Source organism: Diadema antillarum, unplaced genomic scaffold (assembly GCF_040938485.1).
Source record: "Diadema antillarum isolate AM-2024a unplaced genomic scaffold, OU_Dant_1.0 scf00000210, whole genome shotgun sequence".
NCBI classification, from domain to species: Eukaryota; Metazoa; Echinodermata; class Echinoidea; order Diadematoida; family Diadematidae; genus Diadema; species Diadema antillarum.
Window position 1 is genome coordinate 783,007 of NW_027271099.1, and position 26,703 is coordinate 809,709.

Below are 26,703 nucleotides of genomic sequence, written 5' to 3' on the forward strand. Positions count from 1 at the left end.
AAAATCAAGGGGTGCGACTTTTTGTTCGTTTTGTGATGCACGGTCACATATTTTCCTGAAAACATTTCTCTCTAAATTAATCCTTCACCATCTGACCACACCTACCTAAGCATACTAACCTCTTTATTCTTCTTCTTTTTCCATTTTCTGTTAATATTGTCACTCCAATAGTCAAACATGCCAAGTGACAAGGTGAGACAGTTGTCATGGTAACAGTGAAATATTGTGTATATATCGTGTGTGATTGTGTGGCTAATCTCTAGTGTCTGCATGCCAGTGTGAATTATTGTTCTGTGTGATTTATGCAGGTTTTGCCAAAAGAATTAAAATGTATCAAAGTTATAAAGATAGGATGTGAACTGTTTAGCATGACACCTCTTTGAATATAGTATGTTCATTTTTTTTTTCAGTCTAGAATTTGCTATAATATTGTGAATATGTGTCTCTTTGAGTTTGAGAAGCATCAGTATGTTGTCAATGTTGTGTTCATCCTTTGTGTGTTAAGGTGTGTATACTTAGTCTTTGGACCTTGTATTAAAAAACAACAACAACAACAAAACAGCTGTAATTATTTCAGATTTACATAAAAAAAGAAAGAAGGTGAATGATACAGCTGAAAGTCTTCTTCATGAATACATGATTGATTATTCCTGGCAAAGTTACATTATTCAAAGGCTGTCTTGTTCTGCATGAGCACGACTATAAGAGCTGGGCAAACAAGTAGATGTGATTGTGAACTCCGTTTATCTTCTAGTAAACAGTAGAATACAAGTTTTATACTGAATGTTTGAAATCGAGTGAGTTGAGTTTATATCGTAATCACCGCTTTGTGTATTTGTAAATGCAAATCTTTGCATGGGACACAACTAACAAAAAGGAATAGGTAATACATGATCAGGTGGATACAGAGGAATCACATTATACAATCAAGAAAGAGAATGAAACTTTTTGGTGTAAAATTTAGCAGAAATTAGCATGCTGTTTGCTGCTTTTACTACTGTAGGATAAATAAGAGAGAGAAAAAGAGAAAATTTGCTGTGGCACATAAGCAATATCTTACAATCTATTCTGTGGAGTATATTAAGTAGATTGATGTGAGGATGATCTATTATGTGAATTAATTTCCACTGTACGGGTTGGAAGCCCTTTCAGTAGGTGGTGATTTTCAAAGTGCTCCTATCATTAAAAATATACAATCCAATTACAAACATGTTGTACATAAATAATAGCAGGGTATACAATACCCCACTCCAGAAAAAGAAAGATAAATGCATTAATTGAATCAAACACATCACAGTGATTTACAGTGCCAATTATGATGCAGTAATGAATAAATATAGTATACAAAATATCAGGATCTGGAGTTCTTATAACAAGATTTATTGATTTGTTTTGTTCTTGACCCACATCGAGAGACTTCCATCGATCATCTGAACAGAATGCAACACAACAGCCCAAAAAAAGAAAAGTTAATGAAAAAAAAAAATCCTCAAACAGACCCAAACAAACAACATCTCAGAGTCAAAGAAAAACCGTCACCTGGCTTTCAGGGGTTAGTCTAGTTTACTGGAAAAAATTTGATCACGAGGCTCTCGCACCGACTATTTTGGACTTGTTTTTCTCAAATCCTCACACGTCTGGATACCTGAGAATGTCGCTGCGGAACACTTTCGGGCAAAACACGCCTTGTGCAAAATCTACATTCCTTGTGCAAAAAAACCACACTGACACACTTTTGGTGCCTCGTCACAAATAACTGGGTGACAGCAGCATTTCTTGGAATCTATGCATGGATGCTTTTTGATTGGCAGAATAGAAAGTTAAAAAACCACATTCTTAAATGTACTCGCATCACAATCAGTTAGAAATGTCTTTCACAGTGACAGAATATGATTTCAAAAAACAAAAACAAATTAACAACAACAACTGAGAAAGTAGATGGGTTTTTGGCGTAGGCTTTTTTTCCCCTTCTGGATACAATTGGTCAATGTACTGACTTGATGGGAGCATTGTCTTTGGGTTTAAGTTATTTTTTGAAAGGAAATTCAGTACTTACAAGAAAAATAAAAGAAATGTTCATTGACCTTCTATTGTTATTTTGCAGTCTATCCAGCTTTTTCATTGTTGAAACAGCATGGTTTATATGTGTGTTTTTATCAAATTCATGGGGATAATAGCAATATGATGTCATATTGCTTTTCTAAAAAAGAATTGATTCATGAATTTTAAAGGATCTGATGAACCTTGAACATAATACAGGTGAAATGTGTCAATATAGCAAGCAATTTCTTGAGGTCTTTGCCAAAATAGAATAGACCCTGTGAGGATAAAAATGACTTCAGCTGACAGGAAGAATGCATTTTCTACTACTTTTCTACTTTTATATATAGATTTCTGTTTTAATGGGGAAATCACTCACATCAACCCAGCCAAAATGTTGTTCTCAAGTTGGTATTCCACATATTTTGCAACAACCAACCCCCCCCCCCATTTTGTCCCATGAAATCTCTCCTACATATAATGTGCTAGGGTCACCAGAAAGTAAGCCATCTTATTTAGATGTGTAAGTTGTGAATCACTTTTCTCCCCTCTTTGCTCCACCCAAGTGAGCCGACCCTGGTAGCCTTTTGTGGTCGGAATGGTCCCGTTCTTGGCCTGGAGATAATTTTAGCATTTTGATAGGACATTAATGTCATATGACATTCAAACACTTTAAAACTGGCAAGTCCTCCCCTACTAATACTTTTTACTATGAATACTACTTCGTACTTCTACCTCTCCTATTTAATGATGAAAATAGCAATGATAGTATTAATGATGAAAATGATAAGAATAATTATAGTATTCTTTTTTTTTTCTTCTGTAAGTACACTATGACTACTTCCACATTATTGCAGTTATCATAACTACTCAGCCTGTACTCTCCTGCTTTTACATTGCCCAGCACTCTTCCCACAGCATCTGTTACTTGTTTAAATACACAAGTGCTTTTGCTTTCACATGTTTTGTGCTGGATATTTGGCCTTGCCAGCACATCTCACAAAAATGATTTGTATTATGTAAAATCTTTTTTTTTTTTCACTTTATATGACCGTCAGTGACTATGAATGCTATCGCAATCAGTAACTTACATGTAGTATGGTTATGGTTATGGTTATCTAGTTATCATGAGATTAATATGTGTATATGAGTGTGTATGTTTGTGTGTGTGTACGTATGTGTGTTTGATAGATGCTCCATCGTCATGGAGACTGGGACGATACATTAAGCAAGGATTCTTCTGGTGATGAGGCAAGGCTGAGAGAGACATTAGTCTTGCATCCAGCAGTATTTTCCACTCCAGTACACAATAGATGTCAATTGGCCTGGAAAGCTCCGTGTGTGCATCACTGAAGCATGCTATCTGCCAAGATTATATGTAGCATGTAATGGGACAAGATGGTGGAATTCAGAAGAGTTATAGCTTCAGTCTAACAGAGTGCAGTGACTGCTTTCAATTTAAATTTAATCTCCTCTCTTCCTTACCTCTCTGTCCTCCCTCTCTCCTTCTATCTATCTATCTATCTATCTATCTAACCATCTATCTATCTATCTGTCTATCTATCTAATTATCTATCTATTCATCTATCTATCTATGTCTATCTATCTATCCATCTATCTATCCATCTATCTATCTATCTGTCTATCTATCTATCTATCTATCTATCCAATCTATCTATATATCTATCTATCCATCTATCTATCTATCTGTCTATCTATCCATCTGTCTATCTATCTATCTATCTATCCATCTATCTATCCATCTATCTATGTATCTGTCTATCTATCCATCTGTCTATCTATCTATCTATCTATCTGTCTATCTATCTACCAATCAATCTATCTATCTATCTATCTATCTATCTATCTATATATATCTATCCATCTATCTATCTGCTCTCTGTATACAAAGATCGGTCTACATATTCCTTGCATGAATGTAACAATTCCTTGTGCGTGCTTACTGTGCACATTACTTGCATTAACCCGTTGAGGACAGACTGATTTTGCTACAACATGCATTTCCCATAGACCCCTGCCCGAGTGTACTTGGGACTCGTCCTCAATGGGTTAATGTGAAAATCCACTCCATAGTCAAGATAACTTGATAGAAAATGAAATAGAAGAGGTTTCATTGAAATTTGAGCACAAACAAGAAACAGATTATGAACTCTCTTTGTCATCCCCAGAATAATTATTCGTCTTATCCCCCTCCCCCTCTTTTTATGTCTTAGAAAAAGAAGTGATAACCCTCGGAATACATTTTGAAAGAGTTTTGATGATTCAAATGTGATGACCATGCTAAGTGGGATGGGCGTAGAGTTGCTGAATTTTAGGGGAAAAAAAGTGATTTAATGATTGATCATTTCTTCATGCTCACACTTACCAATTTGAGTTATGAGACGAGATCTCTATCATCTCATTTAGATTTTATGTGGGATGTAAACTAATGTCACCATTTCTTACAAACGTGTTAAACTCTCAAGTTTCATTACGTTCTCATTTTGCGTCTACATTAGATTAAAAAAAAAATAAAGAACAGACTCCATCTCACTTGAGAATACACTCCCCTTTCATTCCAAGAATAACATTTTTTTTTTGTGGTCCTAATGAATTAACTGGAAATCTATAATATTGCTTTCCCCTCCATCATTAAGAAGTCTTTAGTTTTGATATTCTGAGGAAAGATTTGAATTACCTACAGTGCACCTCTACAATAAACCAGCTTGTAAGAAGAATCTAATTTTCAGGGTTGCAAAAAAGGGACACACAAACTTAAAAGCTATGCTGCATATTAGATTCAGCTTCATCATCTAGTGATTTTTACTGTAAGGTACAAATGGTACCTTCCCTTCCATATGGATCTCTTACACAGGAAGCTGGTAGATCAGCCTTCAAATGGTACACCCACTTTTTAAAGTGGGTGGTGGTGGTCTTTTTTTCTTATGGATACCTGAATATAAAAATGACCCAAGTCCAAATTTGACTTATTGCATTTTTGGAGTCCCTTTACGAAGTGATTTAGAGATAGATAATCGGTCAAATGAATGTTTTACATTTAAATCTGTATAGATAACATTCCACTTAAAATGAATAAAAACAAACAAACTAAAAACATTTGGGAAATTATTTCATGACTTCCATTTGTTCTAAATTTTCTGTAATGGACTTGGGTCGCTTTTATACTCAGGTTTTCTTATTTTTGTCTCTGTCTTTACCATGACCAAAGAAGTCATGGAAAGAAAGAAGATTTCGTCATTCCTCTTTGGATGATATCACCTTGTTTCAGGCAGTAGGAAACGAATACCGACGAGTCATTTTTCGGTGTCTCGGCTCCACGCAGTTGAGTTAATTGGCGTAAGGTGAAACCGCGTGGTGAGAGCAGTGGTGTAGCACGCCAGTCTCGGAGGAGAAAATTTGGAATTTCTCTAATTAGGCTGCCATCTAGACGTGCGATGCTCTTACATTTGTCTGCACACATGCAGTATGTCTGCCGACTGAGAAATTCTAATTTCAGAACTCCACTTATGCTAGAATATATGAGTATGACCCAAGTCTACCCCCCCCCCCGAAAGAGAAAGAAAGAACAGAAAGACAAAACCACAAAACCTACAATGTTTGATAGTGAATCATACCTTGACCCATTTCACACTTAAAATTAAAGACAAAATGTGATGTTCCTTTAGTTTTCTTGAGCACTTAGACCTAGCTTATTAATCAGAAAGCTGAGTGAAGAAGTTGAGCTGAATGAACAAAATGCATACATGTGTATTTATCAGTACTTTTGTCATATTTGTGATAATGAAGTAATAAATGAATAGAAGTCTCCCGTAGGATGCGTGTTTCTGCTCGAAAAGTGGCATCCATGTGTGTAGAGAACATTACATGTTAATCCTATCACGTGCTGTAACCATTCAATCTTGTTCCTTTCCTCCTCTAGCTAGGTTTATGCAGTAATATTCCAATGTCCCTATCTGTACTTGCGTGTTTATGTGTGTATGTGTTTGTGTGTGTGGGTGCATTTTTGTGTGTATTAGGGAAAGTCTATACAAAAATCAACACTTCAGTTTTAGGCAGTTTGCCGGCTGGTACTTTTCCGTATTTCACATCCAGTCTGAGAAGTTCTTTGATCACATGTCAGTTTAAATGAACCCCACTTTAAGGGCACTGAATATCAAACTGATGTGAATGTCGCCTCTTTATCGCTCCCCTGATGTTGTATGTAATGTAATATATCTAGATTGATTCATTAGAATTGATGGCATAAGACTTACGACCTTGTAGCTTTCTGGTGATGTGTATCCCCTTATGTCCAAAGGGTGACTGATTGTAATGTAACTGAAGTAGGCATTCACACTTGTGAAAATTTTTTCTAGAATTTTACTCAATTGTAGCAGAGATATTTAAGAAAAAAAGATGGGTAATGAATAAAAGTGACAGCTGTGATTATCTCAAAAAACATGTCAACAGACAACATTCTGTGTTTTTTGATCATTGAACTTGATGGCTCAAGGAAGGATACTGCAAAAAAAAAGTGCACAAAAATAAATTTGTGTCATCAAATACAGTAATAAACATTTCTTTACTATTAGGCTCAATAACTTGCAAGGTTTTATTCTTTTCACCTTAACCTGAAATCTCACATGTGAAAGATGCAATAAATATTGGGGAAAAAAGATGTATTGATGATCATAACTTTGCACATTATCTGCAAAGAACAAGGACTATCAAGAAGCAATTTTGTTCAATAGCCTGGTGTGAAGATAGAAAAAAAATGAAAATTCAACCTTTAGGTCTCAAATGTATTATATGTTTTTTGGATAAGTAGTTCCTGTTTGTCTAGGTTAATGCCATACGACTTGAATGTAAAAAACAAACAAACAAACAAACTGTGTTTAATGTGTAAGCACGTTCAAGAGTGAGGGATTATAGGAAAAAAAACAACACAACTATTCGTACTACGGATGGTATAAGTGCAAAATGATAGAAGTGTCATATTTTTAATCTGGGGGGGGGGGAGGGGGGGGGGGGCAAGCATGCACTCTTTAATGGGGTCAAGAGCTGGTTAATCCTCAAACGTGGCAAGGTATTGCTTGATCAGTCAAGTGGAATGTTTTTGAAGACACTGCGCTGTGAGGTGGATGAGGCCAAAGTGGACAAAAAGGGAGATGAAACACCAGTGCTGAGTGAGATGCTAAAGAGATAGAGGTACATACCTTTTTTCATTTTTTTAAGGGGGATGTAAATCATTTAATCTGGCCATAATTAATATTTTCCCAATAATTCACTGAAAACAGAGTGGAAAATAGTGTGCATGAAACACAACACATGAGTTCGTGTGTTCACATATTTTTAGATATGTTGACAGAAATGCACACTTTATGTGTGTGCTTTTCCATATGGTGAATCGTTGCACATTAAGATTGTGCCTTGGATGGCAATACAAGTAGGTTTATTTATGCCCACCAATCTTAAAATGAATGAATCATCAAAACTGTTAACTTATTAAAATTGATCAAAACACCTCAAAATAGCTCCAATCCATGAAACTGATTCTGGTTTGTTGTTCTGTCTTTTACGTTTCATTACAAATTTGTCATGTGTCGTTGGAAATGTAGAACTGTGACGCAAGGCATTTGCAGCTGCAGCAGGAAAATAGCTACACTCCTCGCATAAACGACAAATGTGTGAAACCGGTGTACGGTCGCCTCGATTCGCGAGACACTTCTGCATCCATATGGTACCAATTTGACAATTTGCCGAGGCAAGCCTTGTTGCAGGAGGCGTCCATATGGCAAACTCTGGGAGGGTTTTGAGTGAACGTCAACAAGTAAAGAGTGGAGGGACGGCGAGGGGAGAGGGGCTGGAATACGACGAAGAAGCCGATGCCACGCTAATTTAATTAATCAATGTGATCGGGGGCTGATGCATTTCTGATGGTTTACTCTGTCTGCCTTGAAAAGAGAGGTGGCACACACATACACACAGACACACTTCGTACAGAACACACATGGCTCCCACCCACCATAATGCACACAGACACACAGACACACACACACACACACACACACACACACACACACACACACACACACACACACACACACACAAACACATTATTTCCTTACGGGCACGCACAAACACATAGACACATTACGTACAGGACACATGTGGATCTCAAACACCTTAATGCACACACACACACACAAACAGACACATAGACACCCACGCATCATAATGCACACATACACACAGACACACAAACACACCCACGCACCAAAATGCACACGCACACACACATACACACAAACACACACTCGTGTATTTACGCACGCACACACAAAACCCTGTGACGCACAGACCTATTTATACTCACAATCTGCAAGTATGTGCTTGCGTGCATTCTGCATGCCTAGCTCGGCAACGCACAAACGGCCACATATTTATGCCTTCTCACGTTCTGCCATGTTCGATGTTAACCTCCAGTTTGTCATGCCGCCATCTCTGCTCCAATTGGCCAATTTGGGTCCCATCTAATGTATTAAATTCATCACGGGTTTATCAGCTCCACATTGTTTACGTCATATATTATATCTTGTGACATACAGTTCCAGTACTGTGATGCACAAAAACCCTGAATAACAACCTATGTTTCAAGAATTCTGTCTAGTCCTTTTGTGGATTTAAAAAAAAAATCTTTGATGAAAAGGGACCAAATGATGTATTGTTTATCTGGTATATCTGTTTTTTTCTATTTCTCTCTATCTTTTTTCATATCTATTTATCTCTCTCTCTGGCTATCTCTTTCTATCTTCTCTTTCACTCTTTTTCTATCAGTCTATTTATATTTATATGTGTATATGTTTATGTCTATCAGATTCTATAAGATCTCTATATATCTATCTACTATCACTCTTTTTCTACCTGTCTCTATTTTTCTTTATATCTATCTATATTTCTCTGTATCTATCTCTCCTTTGTCTATCAGTCTATCTCTTTCTATCTACTATCTCACTCTTTTTCTCTTTATCTATCTCTTTATATTTTCCTGTCTTTATCTCTCTGTTTACTTCTCTCTTTCTCTATCTCTCTATCTATCTCTCCATCAGTCAATCTATCCGTCTGTCTGTCTGCCTGTCTGTCTATCTACCTATCTATCTATCTTATGTTGTATATACGGATCTGTCAGCACCATTGTATTGTATGACTCATTTATTGAGGGTTATTCGCACTTCAAAGATACTCATACATGCCAAAGCACCATATTGCAGCATGTAGTTCTTCACTTACACACATACTTTTTTTTCCTCTCATTGCGATATTTATCATTCTACATCACAAATGCAACGCTTGTCAAAAGAAAGACATATTATTAATAGTATTTATTTTTTCAACAAAAAACACACTTGGTGACATGGAATGAACTGTTTTGTCACAGAACAATTGTATAATACAACAATATATCGAGAAAAAAATATCTCAGCAAATATTACTTTTTTGAAATACTTGCAGATCACAATTATTTCATATTTATGATAATCCCAATTGTATCCTTGCATGAATATAAAACTTGGTATTATTTTACTTTACAGTCATCATCATTTGTTTATGTGTGGGGAAAGGGAATGGACAAATCATGAATGCCATTCTTTGTGAAAATGTGCTATTTCAGATTGTGCTGAAATTTGCTTGTTCTTATGCGAATATCATGTATATACATGGTGTAGGGTGATCATCTTCTTTGCCAGCTTATACAGATCATAGTTATTGTCAGTGTGTCTGTCTGTCTGTCTGCTTCTATGTGTTTCTTTTCTATCTGCATGTATTCATGGTTATGTTTGTGTGTCTGTTGTTCATCCGTCTATCTGTATGATAAGGAACTGCCCCCATCAACACAGAATGCACAATTTTTAAATTCCAGTTTTTGTTGGCACAGTATCATCTGCAAGGATAATTTGAATGGCATTTGGGACAGTCTGTAAATTGCCTTTCCCCTCATGATCCTATACTATGCATGTCACCTATATGATTGATATTGTGCTTGTATTGTAGCAGTATTGTGTGTTTAGACAATTATGTATTATATGCATGCAATCAAACACTTACGAACATGTACTGTCAAATCTCACAGCATTATAGCTGTGTTGAATACTGTACACATACTTGCATCTACTGTTGAGACGCACTTTAAAACAAAGAATGCTTGCATGCATTTTAATTTTGCACTATTCACGAGAACCATGATTCGCAAAATTAAAATGCACGCGAAAGTTCTTGTCTGACTTTTTTGCGTTGAAATTCCAGTTACAATTCACGAAAAATTTCATGCCGTGAAAATATCCTGTTTTTATAAGTAGTTATATTGTCCATCAGTTTACCTTTATTCTGTTCAGTGACCAGAAAACTTTTGTTCATTTTACATACGTTCAGTTGTTTAGTGTGATGAATGTGCACATGAACATGTACACAATTAGATCAAAATATCAGATTAGCGTTCTTTCCTGTGTATAGTTTGATGATGCTACAGAAATAAATTTCTCCTGTTATGTGACTTTTGTGATTCACATTTGTTTTGAACGAATTTCATTTCAGAGCTTTATCTGTATCTGCCATGTATTCTCCCAATCTTTCCAAGGAGGGAATGAACATTTTTTCTCTTTGCTTTTAGATAAAAATAGAAAATGCACATCACGCATCACATTTACTGGGGGGATAGCATTAGGCCTGTTTTAAATGAGATTGTGTGAGGCTGCCGCTACACATGTACAATACAGTTGAACCAGTGTCAGTGGCCGCGTATGACGTGCCTAGTAGAGCTGTGTACTGTGCGGATGAGGTGCAGAAGCAGCGAGGGGTTAGCTCATCGTCATACTAATGGAGACCGAGTGCACAGTGTTTGCTGTGTGTGGCGCTGAATGGACTCGGCGTTGGGGCGTCTGTTTGATGTGCATTACATCGGTTAGGGGCTGCGTCTCCTTGTAAATAGACAGGGTTTATGATTCATCACACCATCCCTTTTATATATGTCTTCTTCCTCTATATCTTTCTATATCTCTCTCTATATCTCTCTCTTTCACACACACACATGCACACAGAATATATTTATATACTGTATGTTATCCCTTTCTCTTTCTTTTTCTGTCTGGTTATATCCCTCATTTTGTTCATCATGTCTCATATTTTCTGCCAATCTTTTGTCATTTTATATACCATACTTTATCCATTTCTCTCCCTTTACTCTGTCCTTGGTTATATTCCTCATTTTTGTTCATCATGTCTCATTTTCTGCCAATTTTGTATCATTTGCTGTCCAATGTTTTATAAGTATTCTGCATGAACATAATGTCAAAAATAATTGCCCTTTGCACAAGACCTCTGCACAAGACCCCTGCTTTGTTCTATCACCATTATTCTCTGCTGTTATCTCTCTCTTTCTTATTCTTTCCCTTTTTATCAATCTGTCTGTCATTTCATTCTTCAGTCATTCACTATCCCTCTTCGTCTCACGCCAACTTTGCACTGTCATCACATACATGGTGTATATATTGTATATCTTTTCTATATGATCCTGTGCTCTTTCTACCTACACTGTACCTCCATTGAATGTTTCTCTTTCTCTCTTACATCAGTATCTCCACTTTTCCCCTGACAATATCTCACTCTGTATGTTGATTCTTTTGCTTCTTTCCTGCTATCTTTCTAATTTCTCTTCTGCATATGTATATTATATCCAGACTAATACAGTGCTCTCAGTGTCTGTGTCTGTTTCTGTCTGTCTGTCCTTGTGTATGTCTGTATCCTTCAACTCTTTTGACACTGTTAATATCTCGTGTATCGCTTGATCCTCTGCATATTTTAGGATTCAGTACTCGGGGTACTTACCTTAACCCGTTGAGGACTACATAATATTTCTGATTATACTCTGGCAGGTGTCTATGAAAAATGTGTGCCATAGCAAAATCAGTTCGTCCTCAAAGGATTAATATACAAGTAGTCCCCATGCTGTAATATTGTTGTCAGCATACAAATCATGTATGCAAGGCATGATTGCAAATATACTCATGACTAGTAAAGTGATATGACTGAATTGTAACCGAGGCTACTGCTGCTACTTGCACGGATTGTCATTCAGGCAAGGGTCTCATGCCGTTTTGACCCTTTCTGTACAGGGACTTTGGACAGTTTGTACAATGCTATAGGGTTTACTGTGCCAGTCAGCAATTGCAGAATTCAAAGGGTTAGCAAACAAGTGCCCATTTATTTTACTTGCCCAACAATCCATTTTCAGTTGCCCTTGGCAACCAGAAAAGTGGTTTCATAGCACCGTAGAGAGGGAGATAGTCAGCAAGGACACGTATATTATTCACAAGGACGTACGCTCACCTGGTGTAATACTCAAACTGACATAAAGGGACACAAATGGCTCTCATTCCTCAATGTCATCAACTCCCTCCTTCCATATACATTTTAGTTACACCACTGCCTGTGTAGCATCAACAAGTATCCATCACATGGATGTACAAAGTTTCTAACTTGTGTATGTTGCATTTTGTGTTGCTTATGTGTAGCTGTAGAGAACAATAATACACCTTGTATGCAATGCTCACTGGGCTTTTGCTGCTTGCTGTTGTACATCTACAAATTACCAAATTAGGCTTGAAACTGCCAAAAAAAAAATGAAAGGCAGATTTTGTTTCATATCAATTGTTGGCAGTGTGCATACATGTGGTGGGAAACAAACTTGTGGTGTGTATTATTAACTCTCTTTCTCCCACATTAATTTCCAGCCCATACATGTATGTATGTGACGTGTAAAATTTGTGCACATTTGACTTATTGTCACCGAAATGGTTAAAGGAGTTTTGTCATTAATCAAGTTTCATACATGATTGCATATTCCCCTTTGCATTTCCAGGCCAGTGAAAAAACAAACAAAGAAGCAAGCAAGCAAACAAACAAACAAACAAACAAAAAATTACTTCATTCCCTACAGTGCTGCCATACTTACGAATGGAGAAAACAAATTTGTGTCATGTGTCATTCAGGTGAAAGCTTTGTGTTTTCAGAGCAGGTTACGTGACTGCATCCTTTTTTTTTCCCCGTCAACAGGCCAGCAAGAAGAAGAAGAAGTCCGATTTCATTCCATACCGCGACTCCGTACTCACATGGCTCTTGCGAGAGAACCTCGGTGGCAACTCAAAGACAGCCATGATCGCGGCCCTCAGCCCAGCCGATATCAACTACGACGAAACACTGAGTACTCTCAGGTAGGGTTTTTTTTTTCAGCGACTTTGGTCTTAAGCAGGGAGGAGTGGGCTACATACTGTATTACTTGTACCTCAAGAGCTGTGGTAGATTAATGGGAGGCTTTTTGATGGGATGGTAGTTTCTAAGAGAGGATTCATACATTGCGTTAATGTGTGACTCTTCTGCTTCTTTTTTCAGAGTTTAACATCCTTTTTATGGAGGGATAACAAAATAGATTTTCTTTGATAAACTCATACAGATAGTTTCATGATATAATTTTATCAAAGTTATTTACTCTGTTGATGTTTTTTCTTCATTGTTTGGGTGTGAATAATTGACCTTTGCAGTGTATTTTTCAATTGACAAGTCACTGCAGCCATCAAATCGTAAGAGTGGGACTAAGCCACAAATTATGAAATGGGCTAGGAAATTCCTGCAGTGTGATTGGTCAGTTGCAGTGTAGTGAGTTCTCACTGACTGCACATACATTTTCTTCACAGTCATGCCATTATCTATTACAATGCAACTGGTAGTTACAGGATGCATGATTTTCCATGGTTTGTCATATTTTAAAGAATTTTGACCCATTTTAAAAAACAGGTGACACACAGTTTTTCTCCCCTTTTTGTATGGGTCGCTAGGAATTGTGCACATGCATTACCTCTGCATTATCTGAACCCGCAGGGCATAGCCACATGAGTTCATACAATTCAGAGGTTGAGTTCATACAATTCAGAGGTTGAGTTTATACAATTCAGAGGTACTCATTTATGTATAAACCTGTCAGTCTACTGCTTCGCCGTGATACAAGGGCAGTGTTAATCAAAGGAAGATATGAATACAGTGTTGTCGTTGGAGACACACTTTCCATCGTGGTGTCATAGCTGCGTATTGTAAGTCTCCCGCTTCTCTACCTTCTAAAAACACGGCAGGAAAATATTTCGTCTCGGTAAACATGATTGAGACTCGGGCTGCTAATGCATATGATGTGACGGCCTTCACTCGACCTCTGTAACCTTTCCATTAGCCGCAGGACTTGACGGTTTCTATTACGTCAACAATAACCCAAAACATCTCTATGTACATGGTATTATGTGAACCATACCCAGCTTGGGTTTCGCTTACTGTGGAAAAACCCTAAAGGCAGAGCCTTTTTTTGCTCTACTCTAGAGCATTATTCAGAATAGCAGTGTGAGAGAGAGAGAGAGAGAGAGGGAAAGAAAGTTATAAAAAGTAAGATGGCTAGATAGATAGGCAGAAAAAGAACTAATAGAATGAACAACAGAGAGAGAGAGAAAGCAAAAATAATATAGATAATGAAGAACAAAACAACAAAAAATGAGTGAGAGAGAGAAGTGAGTGAGAAGGGGGGGGGGGGTGGGAGAAGAGATGGGAAAAAATCCTGTCAGAAACATGTTTACTCCAAATACGAGCCTGTATGCTTTTTGATACTGAAACCAAAGTCACACTCGTGAGGATGAAGGGAGGTTTCACAAACTCTTTAACGTCATATCGCATCGGATGAGCAGTTTATCTCTTCCGCTAATGTTCTGCCCCCCAAGCTACGATGTAAAGAGACCAGAAAGAAGAAGGCTACGTTGTTCATGATTGCGATGTTTCAACTAACCTCCTTTGTCAGGAATCCTCTCCAGTCTCATCTAATGTCGCACGCTCTCCGCGTGATTACACAAAATGAGATAACAAGTGCTTATGGCCCTGTAATTGAAGCAATTGAATTTTAGTGCTGTACTGCTGTCCTGTTAACGGTAATTGCATGGTCGATGTTTAATTTCTTTTATTTTTTTATCTGCAATGCAGAGTGTAGCGCCAAAATCTTTGACAGGTCACCATAAAAACTAGACGAGATGTGATAATTTAGATTCATTATGATATCAAATTGCACTTGTCATATTTAGATCAAAGCATTGAACGTTGTGAGTAAAAAAAAAAAAAAGCATTCGAAGGTGTCAGTGGTAACATCGTACCCCCATATCAAATCATGAGTTCCCACGCACATTACAGAAGTTGTATGTGTTTTATGTTGTGAAAGGGATAAAACAAAGCCCCTTGCTAACATTTGCAGATGGAAAAAAAAACACAAAACAAAACCTAGCTTTACTGCTTCAAGATAGTTCTAAAAAGAAAAAAAAAAAGAATTGCAGTTTGTTTGTTTGTTCTGTATTCATGTCTATATTGCGATACCCACAATTTCACTGTTATGCTGTATTTTGATGGGTCCGACATAAAAAGTGCAATGACAATGAATGCATCCAGCAAGTTAACCCCTATTGTGCTGTATTCACCGGAAACTAATCATCAATGAAGAGAGATTATCTAATACCCCAAATCATATTGCATCACTGTGGTCTTCCCATTGGACTGAAGCCATTCCCACACATGAGTGCAGGGAATACTTGTCCAACTCAAATTTGATTAGCAATTTCAGCTGATGAACAATAGTTCAAATGGTATCCTGTACACTTCTATGTAAGAAAAGTGCTACCGAAAAGTTAGTTTGTGTAGCAGTGGTGTAGAAATGCATAGCAAATTACGATGCGATACCAGGAAAATTATTCTCTTGAGTGGGCTTGTGAAGCTACAACTCCATCCAGTTTGGATCAATTGCTGAGTGCTGATGAAAAAGCTTGACAAGTTACAGTATTAAAGCCAAGTGGCTGAGCATGTAAAGGGCTAATTGAAATGATTAACCCGTTGAGGACAGTTTGATTTTGCGACAACACATATTTCCCATAGAGGCTTGCCTGAGTATACTCGGGACTTGTCCTCAGTGGGTTAAAAACTTGACTTTGCTTTGTGTTAACCTCTATCACAGGTATGCGGACAGGGCCAAGAACATCGTCTGCAAGGCAGTGGTCAACGAGGATCCCAACGCCCGCCTCATCCGCGAGCTCAAGGAGGAGGTCAACCGGCTGAAGGTCATCCTGAAGACGGAAGGCATCGACGTCGACACCAACAACCTCAACAGCTATGTCAGCAACGTCAACGCCGCCCCGACACCGAGCATCTCCATCCCGAAGAAGATTCCGATGCCGGTGAAGGAGGACGCCATCGACAGGATAAAGGTGAGGCGGGATGGATGGCCACGCTCTTGCTCCGACACCAAGCACCCGACACCGTGCTCCAGAGGCACAGTGTTTTGTGTTGTGTTTAGTGTTTTCACTGCAGTGTTGTAAGGTGTTGGATGATAATGTGTTGTGTATGTCTGCACAAGGGAGTGTGTCTGGTGTAGTGTTGTGTGTGTGATATTGTTGATTGTAGTGCAGTATGGCAATGCTTGCCCAGACAGCAAACATGGAAGATCTTACATAATATCTAATGGAGGAAGGTGTTAGTTTTGCACAAAAATACCTCCATCTTCTTGTGTTGTGCATGTGAGCAAAAATTGTGGTGTTGATGAAGAGTCACTTAAAGTGTGACGTACATGTACTTTGGATTTGTGTAACCCTGTTCACACTAATGGCACGTAAACACTGCCGTGGAAGTGTAGAAAATGCACATCGGTTCAAAACTTGAGTCAAATTCTTACATGCACTCCATGGAAATGCAGAGTGCAAGCAATGCCGGCACATTTGCAAACTGTTACATGCACATACAACTTGTATTCCGTGAAGAGAAAGCTGACCTTTGACCTTTGACCCTTCTCTGCACTGCAGGAGTCCGAGAAGCTAATCGCAGAGCTGAATGAGACATGGGAGGAGAAGCTAAAGAAGACAGAAGCCATCAGGTTACAGAGGTCAGTGTGGGTCGTTGACCCCAAAAGTCATCCTCTTCCCCCCCCCCCCCCCCCCCCCCGTCTTATTTCTAATGTTCTGTATGACCCATCTTTGTGTTTGTGTGTTTGGTCGGGAGAAGCTACCCTCCTGCTAACCATTTGTTCCCTCTTCAGTACGACAAGTATTGATGATTTAGGACGTAAATAAATGGGAGGAGATTTCATGCCATTTCTATATATGTGAGATACATTGAAAACAAAGTGATTATTGTGACTAATGAGTAGCTTTGTGAAGCCAGTAATCTAGGTAGATTTGGGACCCAAGCTGAAGGAGATTAATGTTTTGTTTTCATGTGTTTTGCTCTCCATGTTTTCCTTTCTTTTACTTTCCATGTAGTAGATGGAAGATGATATAACACAAGGATATTGTGTGGAAAAAAATGTGGTTCATGAGCATTCACCCTTTACTAAACAATGTGTCCTGATGTAACATTTTCTATTGGGTAGAGATAATCATGTTTTGAATTTACTCTGCTTTCGTAAAGGTTTGAATAACTGCAGAGTTCTTCTGTTTTAGTTTATTGAATTCTTCAATCTGCATAAAAGCAACAGACTTGTGTCTGTTTGTGCAAATTGACTTTTCATACATTTTCAAATGTTGTTATAAATTGAGTCACTCTAAAAATTTTGTTTCATATTTTTCCCGTTGTGTCAAACAATTTTTACTGAAATGCAGCAAATGGGATGGGTGATACACTTGTCCGTACTCAATGCAACTCTTCAATGTTGTTCATACCTTACGAATTGTTAGGACTGTGTACACCATATATTTTGCAGGGTTTTTATATTGCAAATTTTGCGAGTCAGGTGATATTCACTAAATCAACCTCCCATAAAATGTTAACTCTGATTCTGACACTAATGCAACAAGCACACATATTTATCTGTGTGTAGCATTACATGAACAGGGTGCGGGATACACGTACATGTAATACAGTTTAGTAGGCCCAAGTCTAGCTTGGTGCACCATCTGTGTGAAGGAATGCTCACACTTCTTTATGATAATTAGCAAATGACACCGATATCTCATTCATTGCTGTCGTTAGAAATTCCAGATTCATGAAAAATCAGACTTGCTATTGATAGGCCATATATATGATTTCTCTCGACCTCATGACCTCTCTTGACCTCGTGACCTTTCTTGACCTTGTGACCTTTCAGGGAAGAGATGCTGGCAGAGATGGGCGTGGTCATGAGGGAGGATGGGAACACCGTGGGTGTCTTCTCACCAAAGAAGGTACAGACATCTCATCTCCATGGATACCGCTCGTGGAATAGTGGCAGCATCAAGATACATGTGAAAATTTTCTGTGGAAAGAAAGGACACGGACGACAAAATGTCTGCTGTAGTGTAGAAAACCAGATGAAGAAACACTGGGCATTCACTGGGAACCGTGTATTATGGGACATTTTGTGATGATGATGATTGTGTAGACAGTAAAGATTTGTAGGACAAGTAGAAGAAGTAGTGGTACATTGAAGAATTTGTCTTTTCATTTCAATATCAGTATTACCATAATATTAGTAATTATGTAAATAATTGTAATGATAATGAAAGTGATGAAAATAATGGCAACAACAACAGTGATGCTGATAATCATTGTTATTGTGATGGTGATGATGGTGATGATGATGATGATAAAGATACTTGTATCATTATTTTTAGAAGTGTTGTGTCTGTTGCTATTGTTGTTGGGAACATTAATGGAACAGAAGTAATAGTATTATGTTGCTCTTTTGTGCTACATGTACAATGTACCTACAAAAACAACTTTCATTACATCCTCAATATTGTAGTCACCAGCTCTTTTCATTTTAAACGCCCAGCAGGTGTGTCCTCTAGCAACAAAATTGCTAAGATTTGTTTGTATTTATTGATCAATTGCAGACTCCTCATCTTGTGAATCTGAATGAAGATCCGCTGATGTCCGAATGTCTCCTGTATCACATCAAACCAGGCATCACGAGGTAACGGCAATGTAGCCCTACTTCTTACACTTGTTTCTAAAGCATCATGGAGCTCTCAAGCAGGAAAACACCCCCCACAAATTAGTGCTGACTTTGCATAGCAGCTCATCACAACAAAAAATCACTCCATTTTCTATTTGGTTTTTGTATGTGTGTGTTTCCATGGATTATTAGCTTACATGTACTTTGTTGAACATCAAAAAAGTTTAACCTGTTGAGGACGAGTCCCAAGTTTACTCGGGCAAGTGTCTATGGGAAATGCATGTTACAGCAAAATCTGTCAGTCCTCAATGGGTTAATGTCAAGACTTGATAGGTTGCATGTACAGGCATGATGAAATCTTTTTCATCCAGAAATTACTGCAGTTTAAAACCTGATTTCCAATTTCAACCAAAACTATACAATCCCTTTAAATCGAACTCCTCCACTACAGGGTCGGACGCACCGATGCCAATGTGACCCAAGACATTCAGCTCAGCGGTTCCTACATCAGCGAGGAACACTGTATGATTGAGAACAAGGATGGCCAGGTTACACTCATGCCCTTTGACGGCTGCATGTGCTACGTCAATGGCACCAAGATCACCGAACCCACCGTCATCAATTCAGGTGCGTGGGACTGAGGACTGTGATGCCCAATGTGTAGGATGTGTTGTATTGTCTCTATTCATCGCTGTTTTTGCCCTGAAATGATGCAGAGTCATAAACTACAGCATCTCTTTATCAACCTATCCTATAATCTAATCATCAATCTATGAACCCTTCGGCGATTATTCGACTTATGCGAGGTTGACTTGAACAAGGTTGACTGTACATTGTATCTTGCTTTACGGAGCCACTTTACTCTTGTTTTGCTTCATCTTCAAAACCTGCAGGATACCGTATCATCTTGGGCAAGTACCACGTGTTCCGCTTCACCAACCCGGAGCAGGCCCGGCAGGAGAGGGAGCTCTCCCAGCACGAGATGCCGATGACCGAGGCCGACGGCAAAGGCCGGGAGGAGGTCGTGGGAGGAGGAACGGTCTCCAGCGGGACCAGGGGCCAGGGAGACGGCGGGGACAGCGACAGCGTGACAGGCGTGGCGGCGCCCAGCAGCCCCACCGTGGACCAGCCGGAGCGACACGACTGGGCCTTCGCCCAGAACGAGCTCCTCCAGCTGCAGGGCATCGACATCAAGGAGGAGATGGAGAGGAGGTAAGTGTGTTGGGTTGCCATGGAAACTGCTGAAGGCATCCCTTCACCCGTCACAACAAAAAAACATTCACTCACCAGGGGACAATGAACTACTGATGCATTTGCCAGTAAGAAATGAACGTCAACAGTAAAAAGGCACACGTGCACATCTCACACGCAGCGCTCTATTGTATAGTAAATCAAATGTACATACAAGGTAGTTGAGGTAGGGGTAACCTTCCTTCAGTTGATTGGAAGCTTTAGAAAACAATCACAATAGATAAAATGTATTAAATTCCCACAAGACAAGGGTTGACCTTTTCAGAAAGAGAGCTGCCAGGTAGAGTGTTTCAATGATTTTTATGTCTTCTTCACCAAAAGTGTTATTCAAAGTAAATATGTTTTTGAATTGAAATATCTGTTTTGTTTGATTGAGCATTTTGTAGTATGTGTGATTTTCACTCTATTGAATCGCAGCATATGTTTTGCCTTCACCGAAAATGTATTTCTTTACTTTTCACCAGTATGCGTTTTGCGCATTAGAGGTTGGTAACCCTGCAGAATTACCTTATCATTATAGCAGTGTCAAACATAGTAAATATGTGAATACAAACTGTTCATGTCTCCTTCTCTTGATACCATCGGTACTATTCCCGGTCTCTTTATACCAGCAAAGTGTCATCATTGTAGTCATGCTAGATTGATTTATTGTCTTCCAGTGTATCCTGCACAAGAATGACATTTTTGTGTTCTTCAGCTATTTTTTTTTCCATTCACTAATATTTTGGGCCAGTGGTTTGATATGTGAAAGGGACTTTTCTATGAAGTCAAATAAAACAAATGAAACAAATGAAACAAACTAAACAACTCTTCTGCTATTAGACTTCTTGCCATGGAGATGCAGTACAAGAAGGAGAAGGAGGAAGCAGATCAGCTCCTGGAGCAGCAGAGGCTGGTGAGAACTGAATGCTCATTTCTCTCTGGTAGACCTACTACTTGCTTCCCACAGCCCCCTACACCCCCTCCCCCCTTTCCTGAACATGTCAAATATTGTTTACTGTTGAAATGTGATGACTCTAGCATATAAATTAAAAAAAGGAAATATGCAGATATAGTGCTCCCTGAAATATTCTCTCTGTGAACATGGATATGTGAGGTACTTCCAGTACTGTGTCAACAGTGATTGAAAGTGAAGATCGGAGAATGTTACCCCATGCGACCGAGCTCAAAAACTTTATAAAGTTAGCACAGGTTTGCACTTCTATAGTACAGTGCACTCCCGTTATAACGAAGTCCTCGGGACCGGCAGTTTTCTGTTGTCAAATCAAAATTTTGTTATAGCCGAACAGTAAAGTACGTAAATGTATATAGATGATTATCTTTTGACCTGAATTTTTACTTGGTTGTAATGAGCATTTCGTTTTAACCATGTCCGTTATATCGTGAGTTCACTGTACTGTACTTCTCATCTCCTGTCGCTAATAGTATCACTTCCTTCCTACACCCCACACAGGACTACGAGAGCAAGCTGCAGGCCCTTCAGAAGCAGATGGAGACCCAGTCGCTCCTGTCGGGCCGGTCAACGCCCGGCGACCTGAGCTGCGAGGAGGAGGAGGACGATGGTCTGGAGAGTAAGTTGCTGACCATCCTGTTTCTTGCCGTCTTGTTCTGGTACATCTACTACTTCTCCATGCTCATTGTCTCCCTCCTCTTCCTCCTCAGCTGCTACCTGGTGCTCATGACGGAGCTCAGCTGACAGAAGGGGAAGGGGAGGGGGCCGGGGCGGGAGCCGGGACCCGGGAGCGAGGAAGGGCGGGGCAGTGGGAGATGGTCCGGGAGTGGTATCGGGCAGCGGGAGGATCCCGAAGGGGGGAGGGAATAGGTTTTGAAAATGGGATTTTGACCTCGTGTCCGAAACACCCTCCAATGTCCATGACGTGCGTCTGATGTGTAATTCTTAATTGAGTGCATGTGATGTGTTAGTACCCACCCCTCCCCCCTCCTTTACTGCCCTTACCACCTGCCCTATTTGTATGTTAATGAGATATCAAATGCTCCTTTAATAGTCTTCCAGTCAGATGAGAAAGGAAACTGGTGGATATATTTCCCTCCAGTCATTGTCACACAACAGCCGAATGATTCGGCCGTCGTAATGGTCTTTTTCAGGATATGCCGCAACTTGCCGGTTGACCATATGCCCACAATCCTTGTGTTGATTTGACTCAGTCACCTTCGATGCCTCTTCCAAGAGCCTTGGTACGGTAGGAAGTGATGGCATGACAGCTTGTCATCAGCAAACTCCCAATCACAAAATGCTCTTTCACTGATTACTCGTGCCACCATCAAAGGTTTAAAAGGCACTGAGTGTATGACGTCCCTGAGCTTTGATAATAATAACCTTGAATTGTTGAGGGACACACAGGGTGAAAACTTCAGACCTTTAGCTGAGGTTTTTTCTCATCCTCCCCAAAGTGAACACAAATGCCTTGTGGTTTAAATGGTCACTCTTTTTAGACAGTAGCAATTTGTACAAAACAAAGTTAACCCATTGAAGACTACTCCTGAGTTTCCTTGGACAGGTGTCTTTTGGAAATGCATATTATATCAAAATCAGCTCGTCCTCAGTGGGTTATTAAAAGAGAAAATCAGATGTGGGCTTCTTTCATCACTTCCATCAAAAGGGGAAGTTTGAGGAATTTAGTTTTGGAAATGATCAACAGTGAGTGGAAAGGTTAAGACATTGGTATATACAGCCTGCCAACCACCAAGCAAGCATGATGGCCAACTATGTTAGTACAATCACATGTAAATTACAAACTCCCAAGTCAAAGCTGTACAGTTATCCAGACTGCTTTTAATACACAAGTGTCTTATAATAATTCAATAGGAGAAATGAATTGAACGAGATACAAAATGACCACATGTCAACATGAAGAGGGTCCATTTTGCACAAAAGAAAAGACAAATTGTGAACTGTGTGAGATCATGGCTACTCACTTTGTAAATGGTATGTTGAAGACAAGAATATTTACAATTTTTGGCACTAACTGAAGTGCAGGATAAAAAGGATATGAACAGTTTAGAGGATAGTTGTACTAAATTGACCAATGGACAAAATTTAGGCCATGTGATATTCATGTTTAGGATGAAGCTGTTGATAAATAAAAACCTGTATATTTGGGCTTTGTATTTAGGCATCTGTGAAGAAAAGTTGTTTTGGTGGTTCTTGTATGTATTTATCATTCTTTGGGCAAAGCCTTCAGTTGTGAGTGTAAATGATAGGTTTCCATGCACAAGAAGAGATGACACTTGTGCTAATGAGAAGGATGAGAACTATCAGTATTAAAGTAATCTGGATAGTGCTTACTTGTAGAATGTGGGGAAAAGGATGTGCCATGCATTACATTACATCTGTCAGTGAGAGATGATTATAACTTGGGAGTCTAAAGGTTAAGGATTGATGGGTTTAAAGGAGAGGTAACAGAAACTTCGCCCAGTAGTATAGGGATGTCGAATGGAGATGAACGAATCAATGACGATCGTGTGAAGCCATCAGAGATTTAGTATGAGATGTGGGTGTTGGTTGAAGTTATGTTTGGTTTTATTTTGTGCATACGATTGCCATCATGTTATTTCACAGGACCAAAGATAGTCTGTGTAAACTGTGTACATGTGTCGAGAGCGACGTGATTGCGTGCCGTATATATTTCTATGATGTGTATTTTTGAAGTGGGATGTTTGCCGTCTGTGTGTCGTATAGATGAAAATCAAATGTAGCGAAATTTCAAATAATTGTACATGTGATGTCTAGTGTGTGTGTTGTCCGTCCCTAATGTCCCAAAGTGTGTATTCCATCTCTTTTATGTATAGAGTAGTTTCGGATCAGCCTTGCTTTTTGTTTTTCTCGTATAATGTGTAAGTTTTTGTCGATTCATCGTCTGATTTTCATCATGCTTTTGCTTTGATACCTCTTTAGCCGCTCCTAGTTTTCAAACCAATTCAAAGAATGTACAGGTGGAATAGTATTCATTATATGTATCAAGATCTCATTTCAGTTTTTCAAACACATTTATTTATGAGAATTCATTGTCTACTTCATCAGATTATGGTATTTGCACAATCATGCTTATTTTATTTGAAGTCTGTATTCATGTAATTATATGTATTCCCGTACTTTCAATACTTGAATGATATGAAGCTGTCGAGTCGCTATGCAAGTCAGTAAATCATGAAGTTAATGACTGTATGAATTGCTAAAGTGATGATTTCCATCAAGTATTTATATTAAAAATGATTTTGTTGGGCAAGGAAATTTTTAGGCACTAAACATACTCGTTGCCTGCATGTGATCTGTCCTGGAATATATTCTCTCTTTTTTTTGTAATAAATATCATGGTCTATATTATTACCAGTGACTGCTCAAAGTGGCAGTAAACCAACATGAAAGGATTGACAAAATACAAGACACCTTAAGTCTGGGAAGGCAAGTAACAGCACAGACCAAAGGTAATAATTTGTAGGAGGATTAAAGATAGAACGTAATCGGTTTACATTTGTCTTGTTGGAGACACTCGTATCTTTGTGAGGGCAACATTTTGCAATATTTTTGTTTTTCCTACATGTCCGTTCCAATTGTTTAATTGATTCACCTGAAGAAAAAAAAAATCAGGCAATTTTTATTGAAAAGAATGATTAATACCAAACTTTAAATGACCTAAACTGATTCTATTATCAAGAAGGTGAACAAGAATCAAAACAAAACCACCGTTTGATGTAAAGTTTGTTGACCTCTGGGGACAGTGCAATATTGTGATGATGTCACACTCTGGTACCGGTTTAACACATCAAACCTCATGTCTCTGTTGATGTGCTATTAAGAGGCTGTTGAATATTCCCTTTCAGCAGTCAGTCTGAAATCTTTAATGAAAAACAGTTGGTGCTTTATCAAAAAAAAAAAGTGAGAGTAATGCTACAATGTATGTGTCTTGTCTCTTCAAAGCAAAGCAAATAGATGGAGTGGTGTTATTTAGGTGTTGGGTGTTCAGAAAATGCATACTGTATCTTAGAAAGCATTGATAGTGAAATACAATGAATTGCTACTATCATGAGACTTGTGTTATGCTTACTAATATGAGGCATTGCAAGGTAGATGCTGATTATGAAACAGTATAAAGACTGTTCATGACCATTTTTTCTGTCCGAACACACATTTGCCTTGCAATCAATGGAGTGATATGCTTCAGTTTCTTCATCAAAGTTCAATACTATGATGATGACTATGAATATTGATAAAAATTCATTTGGCAAAAAACAAACAAACCAACGACAAAAAAGAATCCTTTTAAAGCAATTCCTTTTACATGCATACATGTACAGGACCATAAAAGTTCAAAGAATTATTTTCTCCAGTCAACCCATGCATGAATTCCTACTTTATTTAATTGAATAAAACTATATACATATTAAATATTTGAATGATGGCTTACAGAGAAGAGCACCAACCAGGTCTCTTGATGTTAGCTTAAATATTGGATGCAGTGATTTAAAGTGATAAATCATCACCTGGGTTAGGATAAAAGACTTTAACTTTACGTTTACTACATGGCATTTTTTTTTTTTTTTTGATATCAAGACTGCATTTCACTAATCTTTAGCCAGGTTTACTTGATATATTCACAGTGACATGCTGAATGTGATGATAAATGGTTGGATAAAGGTTGTAACATTGTCTACTGATGTTTAGATAGCTGTTTTGATAGGAACTGATATATTTTGTGACTCTGCGGTTCTGTGCCTCTGTTCGGGGGTTGGGGTGGGGTGGGGGGGGGGGGGGAGTGGTCTAGTACACTCATTGCCATCAGGCTCTTGACTGGTCCCACACAATGCCATGGAGATATCAGAATCTTATCGGAAATGGTTGAAGATGTACGCGTTACATGTACCTTACAATACAAGGGATGCCTACTCATTGAGTTTAACACCTAGCGTCAATGTTTCTCAGTCCCCTAGTCAACTTTTTTTATTCTCTTTAATGGAAAAAATGAACAGAAAAGTGAAGAATTCTCGAAATGAAAAAAATTGAATGCACCGAGTAACTGGATTTCTATAAGAAAATGCTCCATTAAAAGCAGAACACTCTTGTCCATCAAGTGTTGTGGTGATTGGCAGTTTTAAAGGTCGTTTTTCTTTCACAAATTTCTCCATATGTTTTCATGTTTATATTAAATTTACCATGTACTTCTGGTTCTATTGATTTCAGTTCATATCTACCTTCCTAGTTAATATAGATCTTTCCTAAGAAAATGTCTCAGATTTCTGTACTTGTTTTAATAACACAAATGTTACAAATATTACAACACGGTTTGGATAATTTAAGTGATTTTATATCATTTTAGGTACTGGATTCGTTTAAGTAACAGTTTCATGAATTGTTGTCATTTTTTGTTGTATGTTTGCAGAAGGAAAGCATGCATTGTTTACTT

General features: G+C 38.5%; 1 protein-coding gene across 1 annotated transcript in view; it reads left to right on the forward strand.

The window, feature by feature from the left end:
- The window catches only part of LOC139724255 (kinesin-like protein KIF1A), a 171,218-nt gene that overhangs the window by 92,055 nt on the left and 52,460 nt on the right, over positions 1–26,703 (forward strand). The window contains exons 10-19 of the mRNA XM_071635396.1: positions 172–192; positions 13,150–13,307; positions 16,121–16,370; positions 16,962–17,041; positions 18,242–18,317; positions 18,969–19,048; positions 19,482–19,657; positions 19,924–20,242; positions 21,104–21,176; positions 21,735–21,852. Coding sequence (XP_071491497.1) covers positions 172–192; positions 13,150–13,307; positions 16,121–16,370; positions 16,962–17,041; positions 18,242–18,317; positions 18,969–19,048; positions 19,482–19,657; positions 19,924–20,242; positions 21,104–21,176; positions 21,735–21,852 — 1,351 coding nt within the window. The remainder of the gene's footprint in view (positions 1–171; positions 193–13,149; positions 13,308–16,120; positions 16,371–16,961; positions 17,042–18,241; positions 18,318–18,968; positions 19,049–19,481; positions 19,658–19,923; positions 20,243–21,103; positions 21,177–21,734; positions 21,853–26,703) is intronic.